Source organism: Vulpes vulpes, chromosome 13 (assembly GCF_048418805.1).
Source record: "Vulpes vulpes isolate BD-2025 chromosome 13, VulVul3, whole genome shotgun sequence".
Taxonomy (NCBI): domain Eukaryota; kingdom Metazoa; phylum Chordata; class Mammalia; order Carnivora; family Canidae; genus Vulpes; species Vulpes vulpes.
Window position 1 is genome coordinate 126,964,263 of NC_132792.1, and position 21,464 is coordinate 126,985,726.

Below are 21,464 nucleotides of genomic sequence, written 5' to 3' on the forward strand. Positions count from 1 at the left end.
TGTTGTTCATTCACTTACAGCTTAAGCAAACATTTCAAACCCACCAGTATATCCAGATAGTACTTTCAAAGGAACACTCTGAAACATATTGTCAAGTACCACCATGCCCCAGGGCCGAGGGGACTGAAATGCATGAGCATTTCCCTAATAAACACACCGGGCACTTGCCCTGCTCTAGGCATTGGGTTAGACAATGGGAACATGGGAAACAATACGGCAGGCAAGTAAATTAAAAAAGCTGTTCCCACATGGATGGACATACCTAGTGTGAAGCATCTCCATTGGGAGTGGAGGCTGAGGAGTTACACAAACCTGCAACACTGATTAATTTAAGAAGCACTTTCATATTCAGTCCACAAATACTAATATGTAACATGTGCTAGGAGCAGCATGGCACAAGGTACTGGAGATATACAACTCCTAGTGCAGAAGCACCTGGACAAATGAATGCAACACCATGTGACACATGCTAGAATGAAGCTCCACAAAGCAGGGATCTTCTTTTGATCACTGATATATGCCAGTTGGCTACACTAGTGCTGGAGCATTGGCAGTCACTTAGTAGTATTTGCTGAATAAATGAAAACAAGAACAGAAGTGAGGCACTGAGCCCAGCCAGGGAACAGGCCATGCCCTGATATAGGCAAACCAATGTGAGAGGTGTGTTCTGTAATTACCCCCCACCCCCCGCCTTAGGCTATGAGGCTCAGCTAGTGAAAGGAGCAAAGCCAACGTTCTGCAAGCTATAAATGCTGGAGCCTGGCTTGTATCACCAAAAAGCACAATGTCCAGACTTGGAGGATAAGACCATGTGAAGAGATCAATGACTCTATGCCTCATTTTGTTCCTCCCTGAAACCAAAACCTAGTTTTTGCAACACACAAGGAAGTCCATGAAATTCTTGAAAGAAAAACATGGATGTTTGGCATGTCAGAGCTGGCTCAGGCTCTCGTCTGGAGCTAAATAAGCCCCTCAGCTTCTCTATGCTAACCTGAAGAACATTTTTTTAAATACTTTTTTATTTATTTGTGAGAGGCAGAGACATAGGCAGAGGGAAAAGCAGGCCCCTTACGGGGAGCCTGATGTGGGACTCCATCCTCAAACCCCGGGATCATGCCCTGAGTCGAAGGCAGGTGTTTGACTGCTGAGCTACCCAGGTGTCCCTACCTGAAGAACATTTAAAGCAGACCCAACAGGCCGAGGGAATTAAGTAATTTCAATATTGAATGTATTGATGGAGATAGAAAAATTAGTAAAATACAATTCCTAAAATCAAGTCAGTGAAAATCTAGGTAGAGAGATGAGGCAAGTACGAGTAATTACCAGTTTGAATATGCTAAATAATATCTCATATAAATCATATTATGGGATGACAGAGAAGGGAGAAGGAGCCTCTGGGTGGGGAAAAAAGTTTCATGGAGGAGCTGGTACTTGCTGGAACTTAGAGCATAGGACTCTGATAGACAGGACTAGGGAAACCTGGGCCAGAAGTGCTGGCAGGAGCAAATACTCAGGGCAGACAGATGGGAGCCAGGCCATTATTTCACTTTGGGGCATGGAGAGCATGGTAGCCAGCACAGGAAGGAGGCAGAGAAACGGGGTGGGGGGGGGGGGGGCAGGGCACAGAGGGCCATAGATACAACCCTCCAAATGAGTTCAGGCTGGATTCCCAGACACCAGAATGCTGAGCATGACGTGCGTGTGTGTGTGTGTGTGTGTGTGTCTGTGTATTTTTGTGTGTGTGTGTGTGTGTATTTATATCATAGTGGTGATAAGGAAATGGTGGTGTAAAAGCCCCAGCAAAAAGCACTAGGCTCTGGATGGAAGGAACAGCAGTCAAGACTAAGAAGGAGACATAGGAGACATTGTAAAAGCAGGAGTACCTGTCTTGGGGACAGATGGTATATCCATGATGAGTGTGCTGGGGAAAGGATATAGGGTCAGTACTGGGTTTTGTTTGTTTTATTTTTTATTGCTGTTTTGTGGGGGTTTTGTTTGTTTCTGTTTCTTTTATGTTTTTTCATGAAAGGTGTTTTTTTGGCATAGTTTTTTTTTACTCCTTTTTTTGTATATTTTTTTATTGGAGTTCGATTTACCAACATATAGTATAACATTCAGTGCTCATCTTGTCAAGTGCCCCACTCAGTGCCCGTCACTCAGTCACCCCATCTCCCTGCCTATGCCCCCTTCCAGTACCCCTTGTTTGTTTCCCAGAGTTAGGAGTCTCTCAGGTTTTGTCACCCTCTCTAATATTTCCCACTCATTTACTCTCCTTTCTCTTTTAATCCCTTTCACTATTTTTTATATTCCCCATATGAGTGAAACCATATAATGTTTGTCCTTCTCCGATTGACTTACTTCACTCAGCCTAATACCCTCTAGTTCCATCCATGGCAAAGCGAATGATGGGTATTCATTGTTTCTGATGGCTGAGTAATATTCCATTGTATATATATTGTATATATAGATCACATCTTCTTTATTCATTCATCTTTCGATGGAAACCAAGGCTAATTCCACAGTTTGGCTATTGTGGACATTGCTGCAATTAATATTGGGGAGCAGGTGTCTCGGTTTTTTCACTGCATCTGTATCTTTGGAGTGCAATTGCTGGGTCATAGGGAAGTTCTATTTTTAACTCTTTGAGGAACCTCCACACAGTTTTCCAGAGTGGCTGCACAAGTTCACATTCCCACCAACAGTGCAGGAGGGTTCCCCTTTTTCCACATCCTCTGCAACATTTATTGTTTCCTGTTTTGTTAATTTTCACCATTCTCACTGGTTGAGGTGGTATCTCATTGTGGTTTTGATTTCTATTTCCCTGATGGCAAGTGATGGGGAGCATTTTCTCATGTGCTTGTTGGCCATTTGTATATCTTCTTTGGAGAAATTTCTGTTCATGTCTTTTGCCCATTTCATGATTGGATTGTTTGTTTCTTTGCTCTTGAGTTTAGTAAGTTCTTTATAGATCTTGGAAACTAGCCCTTTATCTGAAATGTCATTTGCAAATATCTTCTCCCATTCTGTAGGTTGTCTTTTAGTTTTCTTGACTGTTTCTTTTGCTGTGCAGAAGCTTTTTATCTTGATGAAGTCCCAATAGTTCACTTTTGCTTTTGTTTCCCTTGCCTTCATAGATGCAAGAAGTTGCTGTGGCCAAGTTCACAAAGGGTGTTGCCTGTGTTATCCTCTAGGTTTTTGATGGATTCTTGTCTCACATTTAAATATTTCATCCATTTTGAGTTTATCTTTGTGTATGGTGTAAGAGAATGGTCTAGTTTTATTCTTCTGCACGTGGCTGTCCAATTTTCCCAGCACCATTTATTGAAGAGACTGTCTTTCTTCCAGTGGATATTCTTTCCTCCTTTGTCGAATATTAGTTGACCATAGAGTTGACGGCCTATTTCTGGGTTCTCTATTCTGTTCCATTGATCTATGGGTCTGTTCTTGTGCCAGTACCACACTGTCTTAATGATCACAGCTTTGTAGTACAACCTGAAATCCGGCATTGTGATGCCCCTGGCTCTAGTTTTCTTTTTCAATATTCCCCTGGCTATTCAAGGTCTTTTCTGATTCCACACAAATCTTAAGATTATTTGTTCCAACTCTCTGAAGAAAGTCCTTGGTACATTGAATGTGTAAGTTGCCTTGGGTAGGATAGACATTTTCACGATATTTATTCTTCCAATCCATGAGCATGGAATATATTTTCATCTCTTTGTGTCTTCCTCAATTTCTTTCAGAAGTGTTCTGTAGTTTATAGGGTATAGATCCTTTACCCTTTGGTTAGGTTTATTCCTAGGTATTTTATGCTTTTCAGTGCAATTGTAAATGGGATTGACTCCTTAATTTCTCTTTCTTCAGTCTCATTGTTAGTGTATAGAAATGCCACTGATTTCTGGGCATTGATTTTGTATCCTGCCACACTGCCGAATTGCTGTATGAGTTCTAGCAATCTTGGGGTGGAGGCTTTTGGGTTTTTATATACAGTATCATGTCATCTGTGAAGAAGGAGAGTTTGACTTCTTCTTTGCCAATTTGAATGCCTTTTATTTCTTTTTGTTGTCTGATTGCTGAGGCTAGGACTTCTAGTACTATGTTGAATAGCAGTGGTGAGAGTAGACATCCCTGTCGTGTTCCTGATCTTAGGAGAAAGGCTATCAGTGTTTCCCCATTGAGAATGGTATTTGCTGTGGGCTTTTCATAGATAGCTTTTTCTTTTAAGATGCTTTTTTAAGATGCTGAGGAATGTTCCCTCTATCCCTACACTCTGAAGAGTTTTGATCAGGAATGGATGCTGTATTTTGTCTAATGCTTTCTCTGCATTTATTGAGAGGATCATATGGTTCTTGTTTTTTCTCTTGTTGATGTGATGTATCACGTTGATTGTTTTACGGGTGTTTAATCAACCTTGCATCCCGGGAATAAATCCCACTTGGTCATGGTGAATAATCTTCTTAATGTACTGTTGGATACTATTGGCTAGTATCTTGCTGAGAATTTTTGCATCTGTGTTCATCAGGAATATTGGTCTATAATTCTCCTTTTTGGTGGGGTCTTTGTCTGGTTTTGGAATTAAGGTGATGCTGCCCTCATAAAACGAGATTGGATGTATTCCATCCCTTTCTATCCTTTGGAACAGCTTTAGTAGAATAGGTATTGTTTCTTCTTTAAATGTTTGATAGAATTGCCCTGGGAAGCCATCTGGCCCTGGACTTTTGTGTCTTGGGAGGTTTTTGGTGACTGCTTCAATGTCCTCTGTGGTTATCGGCCTGTTCAGGTTTTCTATTTCTCCCTGTTCCAGTTTTAGTAATTTGTGGTTTTCCAGAAATGCATCCATTTCTTCTAGATTGCCTAATTTATTGGCATATAGCACTCATAATACGTTTTTAAAATCGTTTGTACTTCCTTGGTATTGGTTGTGATCTCTTTAATTCATGATTTTATTAATTTGAGTCTTTTTTCTTTTCTTTTTAATAAGGCTGGCTAGGGGTTTATCTATCTTATTAATTCTTTCAAAGAACCAACTCCTGGTTTTGTTAATCTGTTCTACAGTTCTTCTGGTCTCTATTTCATTGAGTTCTGCTCAAATATTTATTATCTCTCTTCTTCTGCTTGGTGTAGGTTTTATTTGCTGTTCTTTCTCCGGTTCCTTTAGATGCAAGCTTAGCTTGTGTATTTGAGTTTCCTCCAATTTTTTGAGGGATGCTTGTATTGTGCTGTATTTCCCTCTTAGGACTGCTTTTGCTGTATCCCAAATATTTTGAATGGTTGTATCTTCATTTTCATTAATTTCCATGAATATATTAATTCTTCTCTAATTTACTGGGTGACCCATTCATCTTTTAGTAGGATGCTCTTTAACCTCCATGTGTTTGAGTTTCTTCCAAATTTCTTCTTGTGATTGAATTCTAGTTTCAAAGCAAGTGGTCTGAAAATATGCAGGAGACAATCTCAATCTTTTGGTATTGGTTGAGACCTGATTTGTCACCCAGTATGTGGTCTATTATGGAGAAAGTTCCATGTGCACTTGAGAAGAATGTGTATTCAGTTGATTAGGATGCAAAGTTCTGTATATATATCTGTGAAATGTTTGGTCCATTGTATCATTTAAAGCCCTTGTTTCTTTGGTGATGTGCTGATATCTGTCATTTGCAGAAAGTGCCATGTTGAAGTCTCCTACTATTAGTGTATTATTATCTAAGTATGTCTTTGCTTTGGTTATTAATTGATTGATATACTTGGAAGCTCCCACATTAGGGACATAAATATTCATGATTGTTAGGTCTTCTTGTTGCATAGACCCTTTAAGTATGATATAGTGTCCCTCTTCATCTCTTACAACAGTCTTTGGGATAAACTTTAATTTTCTGATATGAGGATTGCTACCCCAGCTTTCTTTTGAGGACCATTTAAATGGTAAATGGTTCTCTACCCTTTCATTTTCAGGCTGAAGGTGTCCTTAGGTCTAAATTGAGTCTCTTGTAGACAGCAAATAGATGGGTCTTGCTTTTTTATCCAGTCTGAAACCCTGCATCTTTTAATGAGATTATTTAGCCCATTCACATTCAGAGTTAACTAATGAAAGATATGAATTTAATGTCATCATAATACCTATTCAGGCCCTTTTTTGTGGATTATTTCTTTGGGCTTCCTCTTTCTTTTACAGAGTCCCCCTTAATATTTTCTGCAGAGCTGGTTTGGTGGTCACATATTCTTTCAGTTTCTGCCTATCTTAGAAGTTCTTTATCTCTTCTATTCTGAATGAGAGCCTTGCTGGATAAAGTATTCTTGGCTGCATGTTCTTCTCATGTAGGACCCTGAATATATCCTGCCTGCCCTTTCTGGCCTGCCAGGTCTCTGTGGAGAGGTGTGCTGTTAATCTAATATTTCTCCCCATATAAGTTAGAAATCTCTTGTCTCTCGCTGCTTTAAGGATTTTCTCTTTATCTTTGGAATTTGCAAGTTTTGCTATTAAATGTCGAGGTGTTAAATGGTTTTTATTGATTTGGGGGGGGGGGCCTCTCTATCTCCTGGATCTAAATGCCTGTTCCCTCCCCAGATTAGGGTAGTTCTCAGTTATTAGTTGTTTAAATATGCTTTCTGGCCCGCTGGCCCTCTCAGCGCTCTCTGTAACCTCAATTATACATAGATTTTTCCTTCTGAGGCTGTCATTTATTTCCCTTAACCTTTCCTCATGGTCTTATAATTGTTTTCTCTTTCCTCAGCTTCCTTCCTTGCCATCAACTTGTCTTCTATGTCACTCACTCTTTCTTCCACCTCATTAACCCTCATCATTAGGATCTACAATTTGGATTGCATCTCATTTAATTGATTTTTAATTTTGGCCTGATTAGATCTAAATTCTGCAGTCATGAAGTCCTTTAATCTTTTATGCTTTTTTTCCAGAGCCACCAGTAGCTTTATAACTGTGCTTCTGAATTGGCTTTCTGACATCAAAGTGTAATCCAAAATCTGTAACTCTGTGGCAGAGAGTACTGTTTCTGATTCTTTTGTGGTGAGTTCTCCCTTCTAGTCATTTTGCTCAGTGCAAAGTGGCTGTATGAGTAGGCTGAGTCAAAAGTATCAACCACAACCTAAGTAAATTTCAACCTAAGTAAATTTTCACCCTAAGTAAATTTTCACCCTAGTAGCAAAAACCCTTCTCTCTGTAGCATTCCAGCTCTTCTCTCTTTAAATCTCAGGACAAAGTTGTAGGTTTTTCAGGATGATTTCAATGTTATCTAGATAAGTTGGTGGACCCAGGTGAGTTGAGGACCCCTACTCCTCTGCCATCTTGCCCCCTATTTTTACTGGCATTAGTTTTTTAAAAGACTTGGAAGCTTATCCTCATTCCAAAAGAAAAATAATTTAAATGATCAAAAACTCAATCTGATAGTCACCTGCCAAGAATACTTTCTGAGCAGGAATGCCTAGAGGGTCTCTGGCCTTGAAGAGCCTCCTTTCATGTCTCCCATGCTCCACATCTGTCTTGATTGGGCATCCAGAACAACCACTTCACCTTCCCTCTGTCTAATCCAGGATAGGGATTCCTACCAGCACAGTATGGGGAGTTTCTGAGCCTTGGAAGAGGGACTCAATATTGCCACTGAAGGCAGTTCCAGAAACCATGTATTCAGATTTTTTATAAAAGCACCCCTCAGATTATATGCGCCCCTGCACTTACCACTGCACACTGCTGGTCAGGGTAACACAGCAACCATGATAATGCTATTTTCCATCCTGTGTGGTGAGAAAACAATGAGAAAACCCAACTATGTCTTTCTCTTTCTACAGCAACTTCATCCAAGAATATCTTATTTTTATAAGATGGAAACCACCTTGAGCAACATGAGAAAGACGTCTCAAGTACAATTTGCCTCTTTGTTTATTTGCTTGAGTCTTTGAGAATATCTTCCTTTCCTATCTCTCCTAATGAATTTGGGCATTGTAATAACTTACTTGGTTTTTCCTCTAGAATTACTGATCACCCTTTCACTCTTCTTCCTGACTTGATGACTGATTTGGGGAAAGAGAGAGAGAGAAAAAAAAAAAAAAACAAAATTTAGATTCTGTGTCTTGACCATTTTCATGGCCATATCACTTTTCTAATGAAATGACTTTTTGAGTGAATTAGTTCCATATGTGTATATATGTATCATATGGTAACACCTGAGAAAATTAGAAGCTCTCTGCACATAGGGTGTTCTTCAGAGTCCCCTAAGTTTAGAGTTAGAGCTCCCTCTGAAAATCAGAGGTGTAGTTGGTATTGAAAGCAAGAATTCCTTCCCAAAACAGATCTAAAGGACAGACTTGAGACCTATCCTACCACACCTTGATCTAAACATGCCTCAAATATGATAGGATCGAATACATATTTGTCTAATCTTATACAGAATTGCAAAGTTGGTTTGCAAAAATTTACTTAAAAGCCAAGATCCGTTAAAACAGCAACAAAAAAGAGAAAGCTCCAGCTTACAAAAATTAATCCTCTAAAAGCTTGGTTTTTGTGTCTTCACAGAATTCTCCTAAACTCTTTTGCCCTAAGAACAGAAGCTTTGACATAGACGCCATCTACAGCGTGATAGATGATGCCAAGCAGTACGTATACATCGCTGTCATGGACTACCTGCCTATCTCCAGCACAAGCACCAAAAGGTCAGTGACTGCATAATTTCATCTTAGAACCCAGTCTCAAAAAAAAAAAAAAAAAGAACCCAGTCTCCAGGGCCAGGCACAAACTGGGACCACAGGAAACCAACATGGACACTGAAATGCTGTCAGTTCACGTTAGGTCACACACCATGCAAATAACCTCCTCAGTGTGCATTTGCACCTGACCTATGATGCATCTCCTCCTTCAGTCCCTTTGGAGGACTCAGGATCTCACCCTGCAGAAGTTCCTCAGTGCTCTACCTTATAGGCATGGGAACAACTTGAGAATGAAGATTGGGTTGTTGTCAACTTAAGGTTATTTGAAAAATATAATAAATAATAAAAATTATTTGAAAAAATATTTCTTAAAAATTATTAGTTGGCAGGCATACCTGAAGGACATACTGGAACTGAGTAGGCCTGGTAAGACTTTCCTTCCGGGAGACATCATTTCGTTGTATTGGTGCCATTAAAGGCTAAACTTTCATATTGTTTCAAATTAAAGAAGAAGGAAACTCAGAATGAATATGTTCTTGGTTAATCCATTCCTCTATATGAGGAAGAAAGTGTTTTAAAAATGAAGGGATTTTTCAATAATTCATCACTGTTTAGGGCAAAAATACTTGAAATAAATTTGGGAGCAGAATGTGTACCCCCAAATCATTACATGTATGAATGCATCGCTGGCTATGCCTCAGATATTTCTCACTTTCACTTTCTTGCTGGGAATGCAGAGATTTGGGTGCTTGTGTTTTGAATAACTCATGTAATCCAGGAAAAGTTTTCAAAGTGCACATTTCTGGGAGTATAATCTGAGACCTTTTTAATTTGGAAAATTACAATTTCAAAATAACCATTTACTGAGGTAAAATGATTAAGCATGCTCTCTATTGCTTGAATACTTTTCATGATGCCAACCTCACATATGCATAATGTGCAGCTTCTTTATGCAAATAGCTGTAGGATTGCGAAAGCATGTTTCTCCCAGAAAGTGATCTCCCATCATGACAGTCAAAAAGCATTTTAAGCTGCAAAAGAAACTATTAAAACACTTTTACTTTAAAATATGGTACATCCCTTGAATATTCATAGGTTTTTACCCATATATTTTTACATGTTTTCTATCCCTCCTTTTCATTTTTCTCCTGTTTAATGTGTATTTGGTCTGATATTTCATTTTAGATGTCAACTTCACTTTGGGAAAATTTTGAAACATAATAGATAGGTTTTGCCTGATTTTTCCATTATTTAGAATGAGAATAAGGTCAGGTTTATGGACTTATGTTAATTTGGGATTATGATTTCTTAGAATTGACTAACTTTCATTCCATGAAGTCCCATGAACAAAATTAAGATCCATTGTGGCTAGGGGAGAAGGAGTTAGCATGGAGAATCTAAAATATCTTGGAAATGCAAATATTAGATAAAAGGAAAAGAATGTAAAGAACTGAAAACTCACCTGAAATTTTTCATTTGTGTTATTAATCTACCATTTCAGCTGTTATTCAGAAACAGTTCTTTTATCATAATTATGATATCTCAGACCTGCCACTACTTTCAAGGGTTCTAATGAAAAGTCATCAGAAATATAAGAAGTAGTTCAAATGTCCAGCTTATAATTAAATCCCTCTCAAGAATGAAAAAAAATTATGAAAAAAATTTAAAAGTCACCCTGGCTGCTTGTCTTTATATTGGCCTGAGGAAAGTTTTCAGGAGTGAATTCCACTTGAATAAACAAATAGATATTATCAAATATCAGTGTGTTAATATGATACAGACTTTTATTTATTTTTAAAAACATATTTTTTATTTAAATTCAATCAACTAACATATAATGTACTATTAATTTCAGAACTAGATTTTAGCCATTGTGACTGGTGTGAGATGGTATCTCATTGCGGTTTTGATTGTATTTTCTTGATGTTGAGTGATGTGGACCGTTTTTTCATGCATCTATTGACCATTTGTTAATCTTCTTTGGAGAAATGTCTGTTCATGTCTTCTGCCCATTTCTTGACTGGATTATTTGTTATTTGGGTGTTAAGTTTCATAAATTCTTTATAGATTTTGGATACTAGACCTTTATCTGATAAGACATTTGCAAATATATTCTCACATTCTGTCAGTTGTCTTTTTTTTTTTTCTACTGTTTCCTTTGCCGTGCAAAAGCTTCTTATCTTGATATGTCTTCTAAGAAGTTGCTATGGCCAAGGTCAAAAAGGTTGCTGCCTATGTTCTTCTCTAGGATATTGATGGATTCCTGTTTCACATTTAGGTCTTTCATCCATTTTTTGCCTATTTTAGTGTCTGATGTAAGGAAAGGGTCCAGTTTCATCCTTCTGCATGTGGCTGTCCAATTTTCCCAACACCATTTGTTGGGAAGAGTCTGTCTTTTTTCCATTGGGTATTCCTTCCTGCTTTGTTGAAGATTAGTTGACCGTAGAGTTGAAGATCCATTTCTGAATGTTCCATTGATCTGTGTGTCTGTTTTTCTGCCAGTACCATACTGTCTTGATGATTACAGGTTTGTAACAGAGATTGATCTCTGGAATTGTGATGCCACCAGCTTTGATTTTCTTTTTCAATATTCCTTTGGCTATCTGGGGTCTTTTCTGGTTGTATACAAATTTTAGGATTATTTGTTTCAGCTCTGTGAAAAAAAGATGATGGTATTTTGATAAGGATTGCATTGAATGCATAGATTGCTGAAAGTAGCATAGACATTTTATTTAACAGTCTTTGCTGTTCCAATCCATGAACGTAGAATGCTTTCCCATTTCTTTGTGTCTTCCTCAGTTTCTTTCATAAGTGTTCTATAGTTTTCTGAGTACAGATCCTTTGCTTCTTTGCTTAGCTTTATTCCTAAGTATCTTATGTTTTTTTGGTGTAATTGCAAATGGGATCCACTTGTTAATTTTTCTTTCCTCTGTCTCATTGTTAGTGTATAGAAATGCACCTGATTTCTGTTCATTGATTTTATATCCCACTACTTTGCTGGATTCCTGTATTAATTCTAGCAACTTTGGGGTGGAGTCTTTTGGGTTTTCCATAAGAGTATCATGTCGTCTGCAAAGAGTGAGATTCTGACTTCTTCTTTGCCAATTCAGATGCCTTTTATTTCTTTTTGTTGTCTGATTGCTGAGGCTAGGACTTCTAGTACTATGTTGAAAAACAGTGGTGAGAGTGGACATCCCTGTCGTATTCCTGTTAGGGGAAAAGCTCTCAGTTTTTCCCCATTGAGAATGATATTCACCGTGAGCTTTTCATAGATAGCTTTTATGATGTTGAGGTATGTTGCCTCTATCCCTACATTGTAGTTTTAATCAAGAAAGGATGATATGCTTTGTCAAATGCTGTTTTTAAGATTTTATTTATTCATGAGAGACTCAGAGAGAGGCAGAGACATAGGCAGAGGGAGAAGCAGGCTCTCTTTGGGGAGCCTGATGAAGGACTCGATCCTAGGACTCTGGGATCATGACCTGAGCCAAAAGCAAACGCTCAACCACTGAGTCACCAAGGGGCCCCCACATGCTTTTATCTGCATCTATTGAGAGGATCATATAGCTCTTGTCCTTTATTTTATTAATGTAGTGATTGATTTGCAGATGTGGAACCACCCTTGCAACCCAGGCATAAATCCCACTTGGTTGTGGTGAATAATCCCTTTAATGTACTATTGGATCCTATTGGCTAGTATTTTGGTGAGAATTTTTGCATCCATGTTCATCAGGGATATTGGTCTGTAATTGTCCTTTTTGGTGGGGTCTTTGGTTTTTGTTTTGTTTTGTTTTTTGTTTTTTGTTGTTTTTTTTTTTTTTTTTGAGCCATATGTGCCTCAGTTTATTTTTTTTTTATAAATCTATTTTTTATTGGTATTCAATTTGCCAACATATAGAATAACATTCAGTGCTCATCCCGTCAAGTGCCCACCTCAGTGCCTGTCACCAGGTCTTTGGTTTTAGAGATCAAGGTAATGCTGGCCTCACAGAATGAGTTTGGAAGTTTTCTTTCCATTTCAATTTTTTGAAATAGCTTCAAAAGAATAGGTATTAGTTCTTCTTTAAATGTTTGGTAGAATTCTCCTGGAAAGTCATATGACCCTGGACTCTTGTTTGTTGGGAGATATTTTTATTACTGTTTCAATTCCCTTGATATTTATGGGTCTGTTCAGATTTTCTATTTCTTCCTGTTATTTTTTGGTAGTTTTATGTCACTAGGAATGTATCCATTTCTTCCAGATTGACTAATTTGTTGGCATATAGTTGCTCATAATATGTTCTTATACTTGTTTGTATTTCTTTGGTGTTTGTTGTGATCCCTCTTCTTTCATTCATTATTTTATTTATTTATACCCTTTCTCTTTTCTTTTTATTAAGTCTGGCCAGGGGTTTATCAATCTTATTAATTCTCTCAAAGAATCAGCACCTAGTTTCACTGATCTATTCTTTTGGTTTCTATTTAATTTATTTCTGCTCTAATCTTTATTAAGTCTCTTCTCCTGTTGGGTTTAGTCTTTATTTGCTGTTTTTATCTCCAGCTCCTTTAGATGTAAGATTAGGTTGTATATTTGATAAAGGCATATATTACTATATACTTCCCTCTTATGACTGCCTTTGCTGCATCCCAAAGATTTTGAACAGTTGTGATTTTATTTTCATTTGGTTCTATGAATTTTTTATTCTTTTTAAATTTCCTGGTTGATCCATTCATTCTTTAGTTGGATGCTCTTTAGCCTCCATGTATTTGAGTTCTTTCCAAATTTCCTCTTGTGATTGAGTTCAAGTTTCAAAGCATTGTGGTCTAAAAATATGCAGAGAATGATCCCAATCTTTTGGTATTGATTAGAACCTGATTTGTGACCTGGTACGTGACCTATTCTGGAGAATATTCCACGTGCACTCAAGAAGAATGCGTGTTGTTTTGCTTTAGGATGTAATGCTCTGAATATATCTGTGAAGTCCATCTGGTCTACTGTGTCATTTAAAGCCCTTGTTTCTTTGTTGATCTTCTGCTTAGATGATTTTTCCATTGCAGTGAATGGGGTGTGAAACTCCCCTACTATTATCCTATTATTATCAATGTGTTTTGTTAATTTTGTTATTAATTGGTTTATATAATTGGCTTCTCCCATGCATAGGGCATAAATATTGACAATGGTTAGACCTTCTTGTTCAGTAGACACCTTAATTATGATATAATGCTTTTCCTCATCTCTTATTACAGTCTTTGGTTTAAAATCTAATTTCTCTGATATAAGGATTGCTACGCCAGTTTTCTTTTGATATCCATTAGCAGGATAAATGGTCTTCCACCCTCTCATTTTCAATCTGGTAGTGTCTTTGGGTCTAAAGGAGTCTCTTATAGACAGCATATCAATGAGTCTTACTTTTTATCCTACCTGATGGGCAGTTAGCCCATTTACATTCAGAGTAACTACTGAAAGATATGGAATTATTACCATTGTATTATCTGTAAAGTCACTGTTTTTGTACATTGTCTCTGTTCCTTTCTGGTCTGTGTTACTTTTGGGCTCTTTCTCCATTTAAAGGATCCCTTTAATATTTCTTACAGGGATAGTTTAGTGATCACAAATACTTTTGGTTTCTGTTTGTCCTTTTTCTTTCCTTCTATTTTGAATGATGTCCTTGCGAGATAGTGTTTGGCTGCATTTTTCTCATTTAGCACCCTGAATATATCCTGCCAGTCCTTTCTAGCCTGCCAGGCCTCTGTGGATCTGCTGCCAGTCTGATGTTTCTACCCTTGTAGATTACAGATCTCTTGTCCCAAGCTGCTTTCAGGATTTTCTCTTTGTCTCTGAGATTTGCAAGTTTCACTATTACACATTGAGGCGTTGACCTCTTTTTATTGATTTTAAAGGAGGCTCTCTGTGCCTGCTGGACCTGTATGCTTATTTCTTTCACCAGATTAGAGAAGTTCTCCACTATAATTTGCTCCAATATACTTTCTGTTCCTCTCCCTCTCTCTTTTCTCTTCTTCTGAGATTCCAATTATTCTAACATTATTTTGCTTTATGATATCACTTATCTCTCCAGTTCTCCCCTGGTGACCCAGTAGTAGTTTATCTCTTGCTCAGTGTCTTTTTTATCCATCATTTTGACTTCTATATCACTAATTCTCTCTTCTGCCTCCTTTATCCTAAAAGTTAGAGCCTCCATTTTTTTATTGCATCTCATTAATAGCCTTTTTTATTTCATCTTAACAGACTTAAAAAAATATTTTATTTATTTACTCATGAGAAACAGAGACAGAGAGAGAGAAGCAGAGACACAGGCAGAGGGAGACACATGCAGGAAGCCCAACGTGAGACTCAATCCCGGGACTCCAGGATCACACCCTGGGCCAAAGGCAGATGCTCAACTGTTGAGCCACCCAGGCATCCCTTTTATTTCATCTTGATTAGATTTCAGTTCTTTTATTTCTCGAGAAAGGGGTTCTCTAGTGTCTTATATGCCTTTTTTTCAAACCCATCTTTATAATCATTATTCAGAACTCTAGTTCTAACATCTTACTTATATCCATACTTATTAGGTCCCTGGCAGTCAGTACCGCCTCTTGTTCTCTTTTATGAGGTGAGTTTTTCCATCTTGTCATTCTGTCCAGAGAAGAACAGATGAACAAAAGAACAAAATACTAAAATGGCAACAACAACCCCAGAGAAATATATACTAGACAAATCAGAAGAGACCCAAAGCTGAAAAAAAAATTAAAACTAAAAAGAGAGAGTGAATATAATCATACAGGTGAACAGAACAAAGCAATACACTGGATCATGTGTGCATTTTGGTCTGTTTGTTAGAAAACTAGATCCCAAAATTGTAAAGAAAGAAAAACTTATAAAGGTACAAAAATAAAATTAGATACATTGAAAGGATAGAATGTAACTGTAAAAATGAAAATTAAAAGGCAAAAAAAAAACAAAAGGAAGGAGTATAAACAGACAGGGAAACAGAACAAAGCAATACACTATAACTTGAGTGTATTTTAGTCTGTTTGTGAGAAGAAACTACATCCCAAAATTATAAAGAAAGAAAAGCTTATATACACAAAAATAAAACTAACTACATTGAAAGGATAGAATGTATCTGTAAAGATGGAAATTTAAAAAGACTTTAACAAAGAAAAAAAAAAGAAGAAGAAGAAAAGCGAGAGAAAATATGATCAGACAGGTGAAAAAAACAGTGTGATACGCTGGATTCTGGGTGTATTTTGGTCTGTTAGAATAAACTGCATCCCAAAATTGTAAAGAAATAAAACTTATACTATGCAAAAATAAAATTAAATACAATGAAAGGATAGAATGTAAGTGTAAATAATAAAATTTTGAAAGATTTTTTTTAAAAAGAGGTGATAACATAACAAATTGTTTGAAAAAGGGATCCCTGGGTGGCGCAGCGGTTTGGCACCTGCCTTTTGCCCAGGGCGTGATCCTGGAGACCCCGGATCGAATCCCACGTGGGGCTCCCGGTGCATGGAGCCTGCTTCTCCCTCTGCCTGTGTCTCTGCCTCTGTCTCTCTCTCTGTGTGACTATCATAAATAAATAAAAATTAAAAAAAAAAAGATTTGAAAAGAAATTGTTTGAAAAAGAAAAGAGGAAAAAAATAAAATTGAAAGACTAAACTCTTGGTCTTGGCAGGATGCTCCCCCTGATCCTCTGGGGGAGGGCCCTGCTGTGCTGGTTCTCAGGTGTCTTTGCCCTGAGTGAAACTGCACTGCCTTTGCCAGGGGGCCAGGCTGAGTAACCCACTCTGGATTGCTCTAGGTGGCTTTAGTTCCCTGAAGGCTTTCCATACCACTTTAGAGGATGAGTGTGAAAAGGCTACCTCCCAATCTTCAGTCCTGGAGATGAAAGCTCGGAGCCCCACTCCTCAATGCACCCTCAGGGTAAAGCACTCACTCCTGTCTCCCTGGTCTCCATCTGCACTCTCTGGTCACCCAGCCTGTAACCAAGCATTTCTATGCAACCCCCTTTCATGTCTCCAAACCCTGCAGACTGTGGCAGGGTATACCCACACCACTCCTCCCGGGGGAAGAAAGGGTATCCCAGTGCAGTTCTCCCACTTGCTGGGCCCCTGCTCAGAGAGAAGTCACAAGACCATGCCCCAGTCGGAGGTTTATGGCAACACCCAGCTGAGAGCCCACTCCTGGGCTCACTGATTGCAGCTGGCTTCCCTGCCACAATGCCCACTCAGGCACCCCTGAGACACAGGTCTTCCTATGACCCTGAGGATCCTGAGACCACACTGTCCCACGTAGGATTCCACCCTGCTTTGCCAACTGAGCATCTTTCAGGCAGGATATCCCTCATTGGAGAAGACTTCTAAAAGTTCTGATTTTGCACTCTGCTGCTTTATTACTTCCCAGCACTGGCTGATGGAGGCACCCCCTCCCCCTTCAGTCTATCTTCCCATATATCACCTTGGATTCACTTCTTCTCACCTCCTACCTTGCAGAGGTAGGCTTTTCTGTTTGTAGAGTTGCAGCTATTCTTTTCTTGGAGCTCTGGTTGAGTTCACAGATGTTCAGAATGATTTGATAGACATTTACCTGCATTCCTGGGACCAGACAAAACTGAGGTCTCCTACTCCTCTGTCATCTTGGACTCCAAAGTCCAAACTTAACTTTTAGTGTACACACTGCTAAACATCCAAATGAAAGGAAAAATTCACATGCTCCCAAAGTAGAAACAGTTGGTATCATGTAAAAAAATATACACACCATCATTTAGCAATAGTATTAGAAGTAACTTCTACTTTTCAAAGAAGTAGGAAGTGAACAGAATAATGATATGTAGCTAAATAGATCTACAATAAAAAAATCAGAGGCCCTATTTCAATTCTTCTTGTTTCATCAATCAAGTGCTGTTTTTTTTTCAGCAATTCACTTATTTATTTGGTTCTCAGTTTGAGGTTGTTCATTATTTATTTCCTCAGTCACATGAAATACATCTATCAGAAGGAAATCAGTAAAAATGTGAAGGAACAATAAAATGTAGGCTGGCAGCCAAGAATACTCTCAGGCAAAGTTATGTTTCAGATGCGAAGGAGAAATAAAGGCTTTCCCAGACAAACAAAAGCTAGGGAGTTCACCACCATTAGACCTGCCTTACAAGAAATATTGAAAGGAGTTCTTCAAGCTGAAACAAACAAACAAACAAAAAATGGAAACACACAAAATTCTGATTAAGGTGATAAACAGGCAGTTGGAATTAGAATATCATAACTTGGGATGCCTGGGTGGCTCAGTGGTTGAGCATCTGCCTTCATCTCAGGACATGATCCCAGGACCTGGAATTGAGTCCCACATTGGGCTCCCCTCAGGGAGTCTGCTTCTCCCTCTGCCTGTATCTCTGCCTCGCTCTCTCTCTGTCTCATGAATACATAAATAGAATCTTTTAAAAAAATAGAATACCATGACTCTTTTTTTGAATAGTATATTAAACTCTTAACTATATCCTAAATGTTAAAGGAAAAGAACACTAAAATAACTATCACTACTATGACTTGGTAATGAAATCATAGCATACAAAGAGGTAATTTGTGACATCAAAAATATAAAAGGAGAGGAAGTAAATGAGTGACAGGTGAATAAAAGTAATGTGCTATGAGCAGAAAAAAAGACTGTTTTTTCGATTAGGTGTTTTATGTAAATCCCATGGTAACTACATGGTAAGAATCTAGAGCAGGAACATGAAACATAAAAAGGGGAAAGAATGAGCAAGTCATCCTAAAAAACCACCAACTGGCAAAAATAAAGACAAACAGACAAAAAAAGAAACAATGGAAAGACAAAATAACCAGAAGCCAAAAGATAAAATAGCCAGTAGTAAATGCTTACATATTAGTAATTGCCCGCAGTGAAAATGGATTGAACTCACCAATCAAAAGGCACAGGATGGCTGGCTGGCTGGATAAAAAAGCAAATATGCTGCTTCCAAGGGGACTCACTTTAGTTCTAGAGACACATATAGGCTCCAAGTGAAGGAATGCAAGAGAATATCCCAAGCAAACAGAAATGAAAGGAAGGCAAAGGTAGACAGCCATATCAGACAAAATAGACTTTAAGCCAGGAGACAAAGAAGACACAAGAGACAAAGAAGGTCATTATATAATGACAAAAAGGCCAGTATACCAAGATAGAGCAATCATAAATATACATGCTTACTACCAACACTGAAACATCAAGACATATTAAGCAATTAATGAAGGATCATGCGGGAGAAATAGGCAATAATACAGTAATTATAGGGGACTCTAGTACCTCACCATCAGTAATGGATAAATCGCACAGACAGAAAGTCAACAAGAAAATGTTGCAGTTGAACTCAGCTTTAGAACAAATGAGCTTAGCAAACATACACAGGACATACACCCAACAGCAGCATAATACACATTCTTCTCAAATACACATGGAACATTTTCCAGGATAAATCATACGTTAGGCCACAAAGCAAATCTTAGTGAATTTAAGAAAGTTGAAATCATACTAACTATCTTCTCTGACTACAATTGTATAAAACTAGAAATCAATGAGGAAAGTAAGAAGATCTACAAATATGCAGAAACTAAACACACTTCTATTGGGTCAAAAAAGAAATCAAAAGGGAAATAAAAAAATATCTTGAAAGCACAATATATCAAATATTATGGGATGCAGCAAAAGCAAATCTATAAGCACATATACTGAGAAATGAGAAAGATTTTAAATAACCTAACTTTACATCTCAAGGAACTAGAGGAAGAAAAGCAAAGTAAGCCCAAAGTTAGCAGAAGGAAGGAAATAACAAGTATCAGAGCAGAAATAAATGACATAAAAACCAAAAAAATACCATACAAAGGATCAATGAAACCAAGAGCTGTTTCTTCGAAAATATAAACAATATTGACACCTTTAGCTAGACTAAGGGGAAAAAAAGAGAAGACTCAAAATAAATAAATTAGCCATGAAAGAGGAGACATTACAACGATACTACAGGAAAAACCTAGAATTATGAGACTACCATGAACAATTATATGCCAGGAAATTATTACATAAACTAAAAGAAATGTATACATTTCTAGAAACATACAAGACTGAGTTGGGAAATATTAGAAAATCGGAACAGACTAATTATGAGTAAAGAAATTGAATCAGTAATCAAAAAAACTCCCAACACAAAAAAATCTCAGGACCAGATGGCTTCACTAGAGAATGCTACCAAATGTTTATAGAAGAATTAACACCAATCCTCCTCCAAACTTGTTCAAAATATCAAGCAGAAGGAACACTTTCAAATTCATTCTGTGAGACCAGCATTACTTTGCTACCAAAACCAGATAAGACCACAAGAAAGAAAATTATAGACCAATATCCCTGATGAAGATAGATGCAAATATTAGCAGGGGGGATCCCTGGGTGGCTCAATGGTTTAGTGCCTGCCTTTGGCCCAGGGTGTGATCCTGGAGTCCTGGGATCAAATCCCACATCGGGGATCCAAGGATCCTTCCCCATGCTTCTCCCTCTGCCTATGTCTCTGCCTCTCTTTCTGTGTGTGTCTCCCATGAATAGATAAAATCTTTAAAAAAAAAAAAAAAGAAGAAGAAGAAGAAGAAGAAGAAGATATTAGCAGGCCAAATTCAGGAACTCATTATACACGATGACCACGTGGGATTTATCCCTGGGATACAAGGATATTGCAATATATACAAGTCAATAAATGCAAATACATTGCATCCATAAAATAATAGGTAAAAATCACATGATCATCTCAATAAGACACAGAAAAACTATTTGACAAACTACAACACTCTTTCATGTTTAAAAAAAAAAAAGGAGAACCTTTAACATGGGTACAGAAGAAACAGAACACAGCATGATAAATGACATATATGACAAACCAAGAGCTAACATTATACTCACTGGAGAGAAATTGAAAGCATTTCCCCCAAGATCAGGAAAAAAGCAAGGATGCCTACTGTTAGCACTCTTATTCAATACAATCCTGGAAGCCATAGCCAGAGCAATCAAGCAAGACAAAGAAATAAAAGGCATACACATCAGGAAGGAAGAAGTAAAGTTGTCATTATTTTCTGATGATATGATCTTATATATAAAAAAATTCTAAAGAATCAGTCAAAAAACTGTTGGAATTAATCAATAATTTCACTAATGTGTCAAGATACAAAATTTGTTGCATCCCTTTGCATTAACGATGAAGCCTCTGAAAAAGAAAGAAAATCATCTCACTCACAATAGCATCAAACACAACAAATACTTGGAAATAAATTTAACTAAGGAAGTGAAAGATCTATACAGTGATAACTACAAAGTTTGCTGAAAGAAATTGAAAAAGACACAAACAAATAGAAAGGCTTTCTGTGTCATGGACTAGAAGAATTAATATTGTTAAAATGGAGGTCCTACTGAAAGTGATCTACAGAGTCAATGCAATTCCCCTCAAAATACCAAGACATTCTTCACAGAAATAAAAGAAACAATCCTAAAATTTATATGGAACCACAAAAGACTCCAATCGGCTAAAACAATCATGTGAAAAAGAATAAAGTTCAAAGCATCAGACTTCCTGATTTCAAACTATATGACAAAGCCATAGTAATAAAAACAGTACAAAAATAGAAACGTCAACCAATGGAACAAAACAGGAGGCCCAGAACTAAACCCTGGCCTATACAGACAACTAATATTCAACATGAGCACAGGAACACCCAATGGGGAAAAGACAGTCTCTTCAACAAATGATGCTGGAGAAACTGGAGACAAATATGCAGAAAAATAAAGCTGGGCCTATCACATA

General features: G+C 37.7%; 1 protein-coding gene across 12 annotated transcripts in view; it reads left to right on the forward strand.

Annotated features, from left to right (window-relative positions):
- PLD5 (phospholipase D family member 5) overlaps nucleotides 1-21,464 on the forward strand; it is a 407,776-nt gene that overhangs the window by 359,626 nt on the left and 26,686 nt on the right. For all 12 annotated transcript variants that reach the window (XM_072732872.1, XM_072732871.1, XM_072732876.1 and 9 more), the window contains one exon: nucleotides 8,519-8,655. In XM_072732872.1, the coding sequence (XP_072588973.1) occupies nucleotides 8,519-8,655 (137 nt within the window). The remainder of the gene's footprint in view (nucleotides 1-8,518; nucleotides 8,656-21,464) is intronic.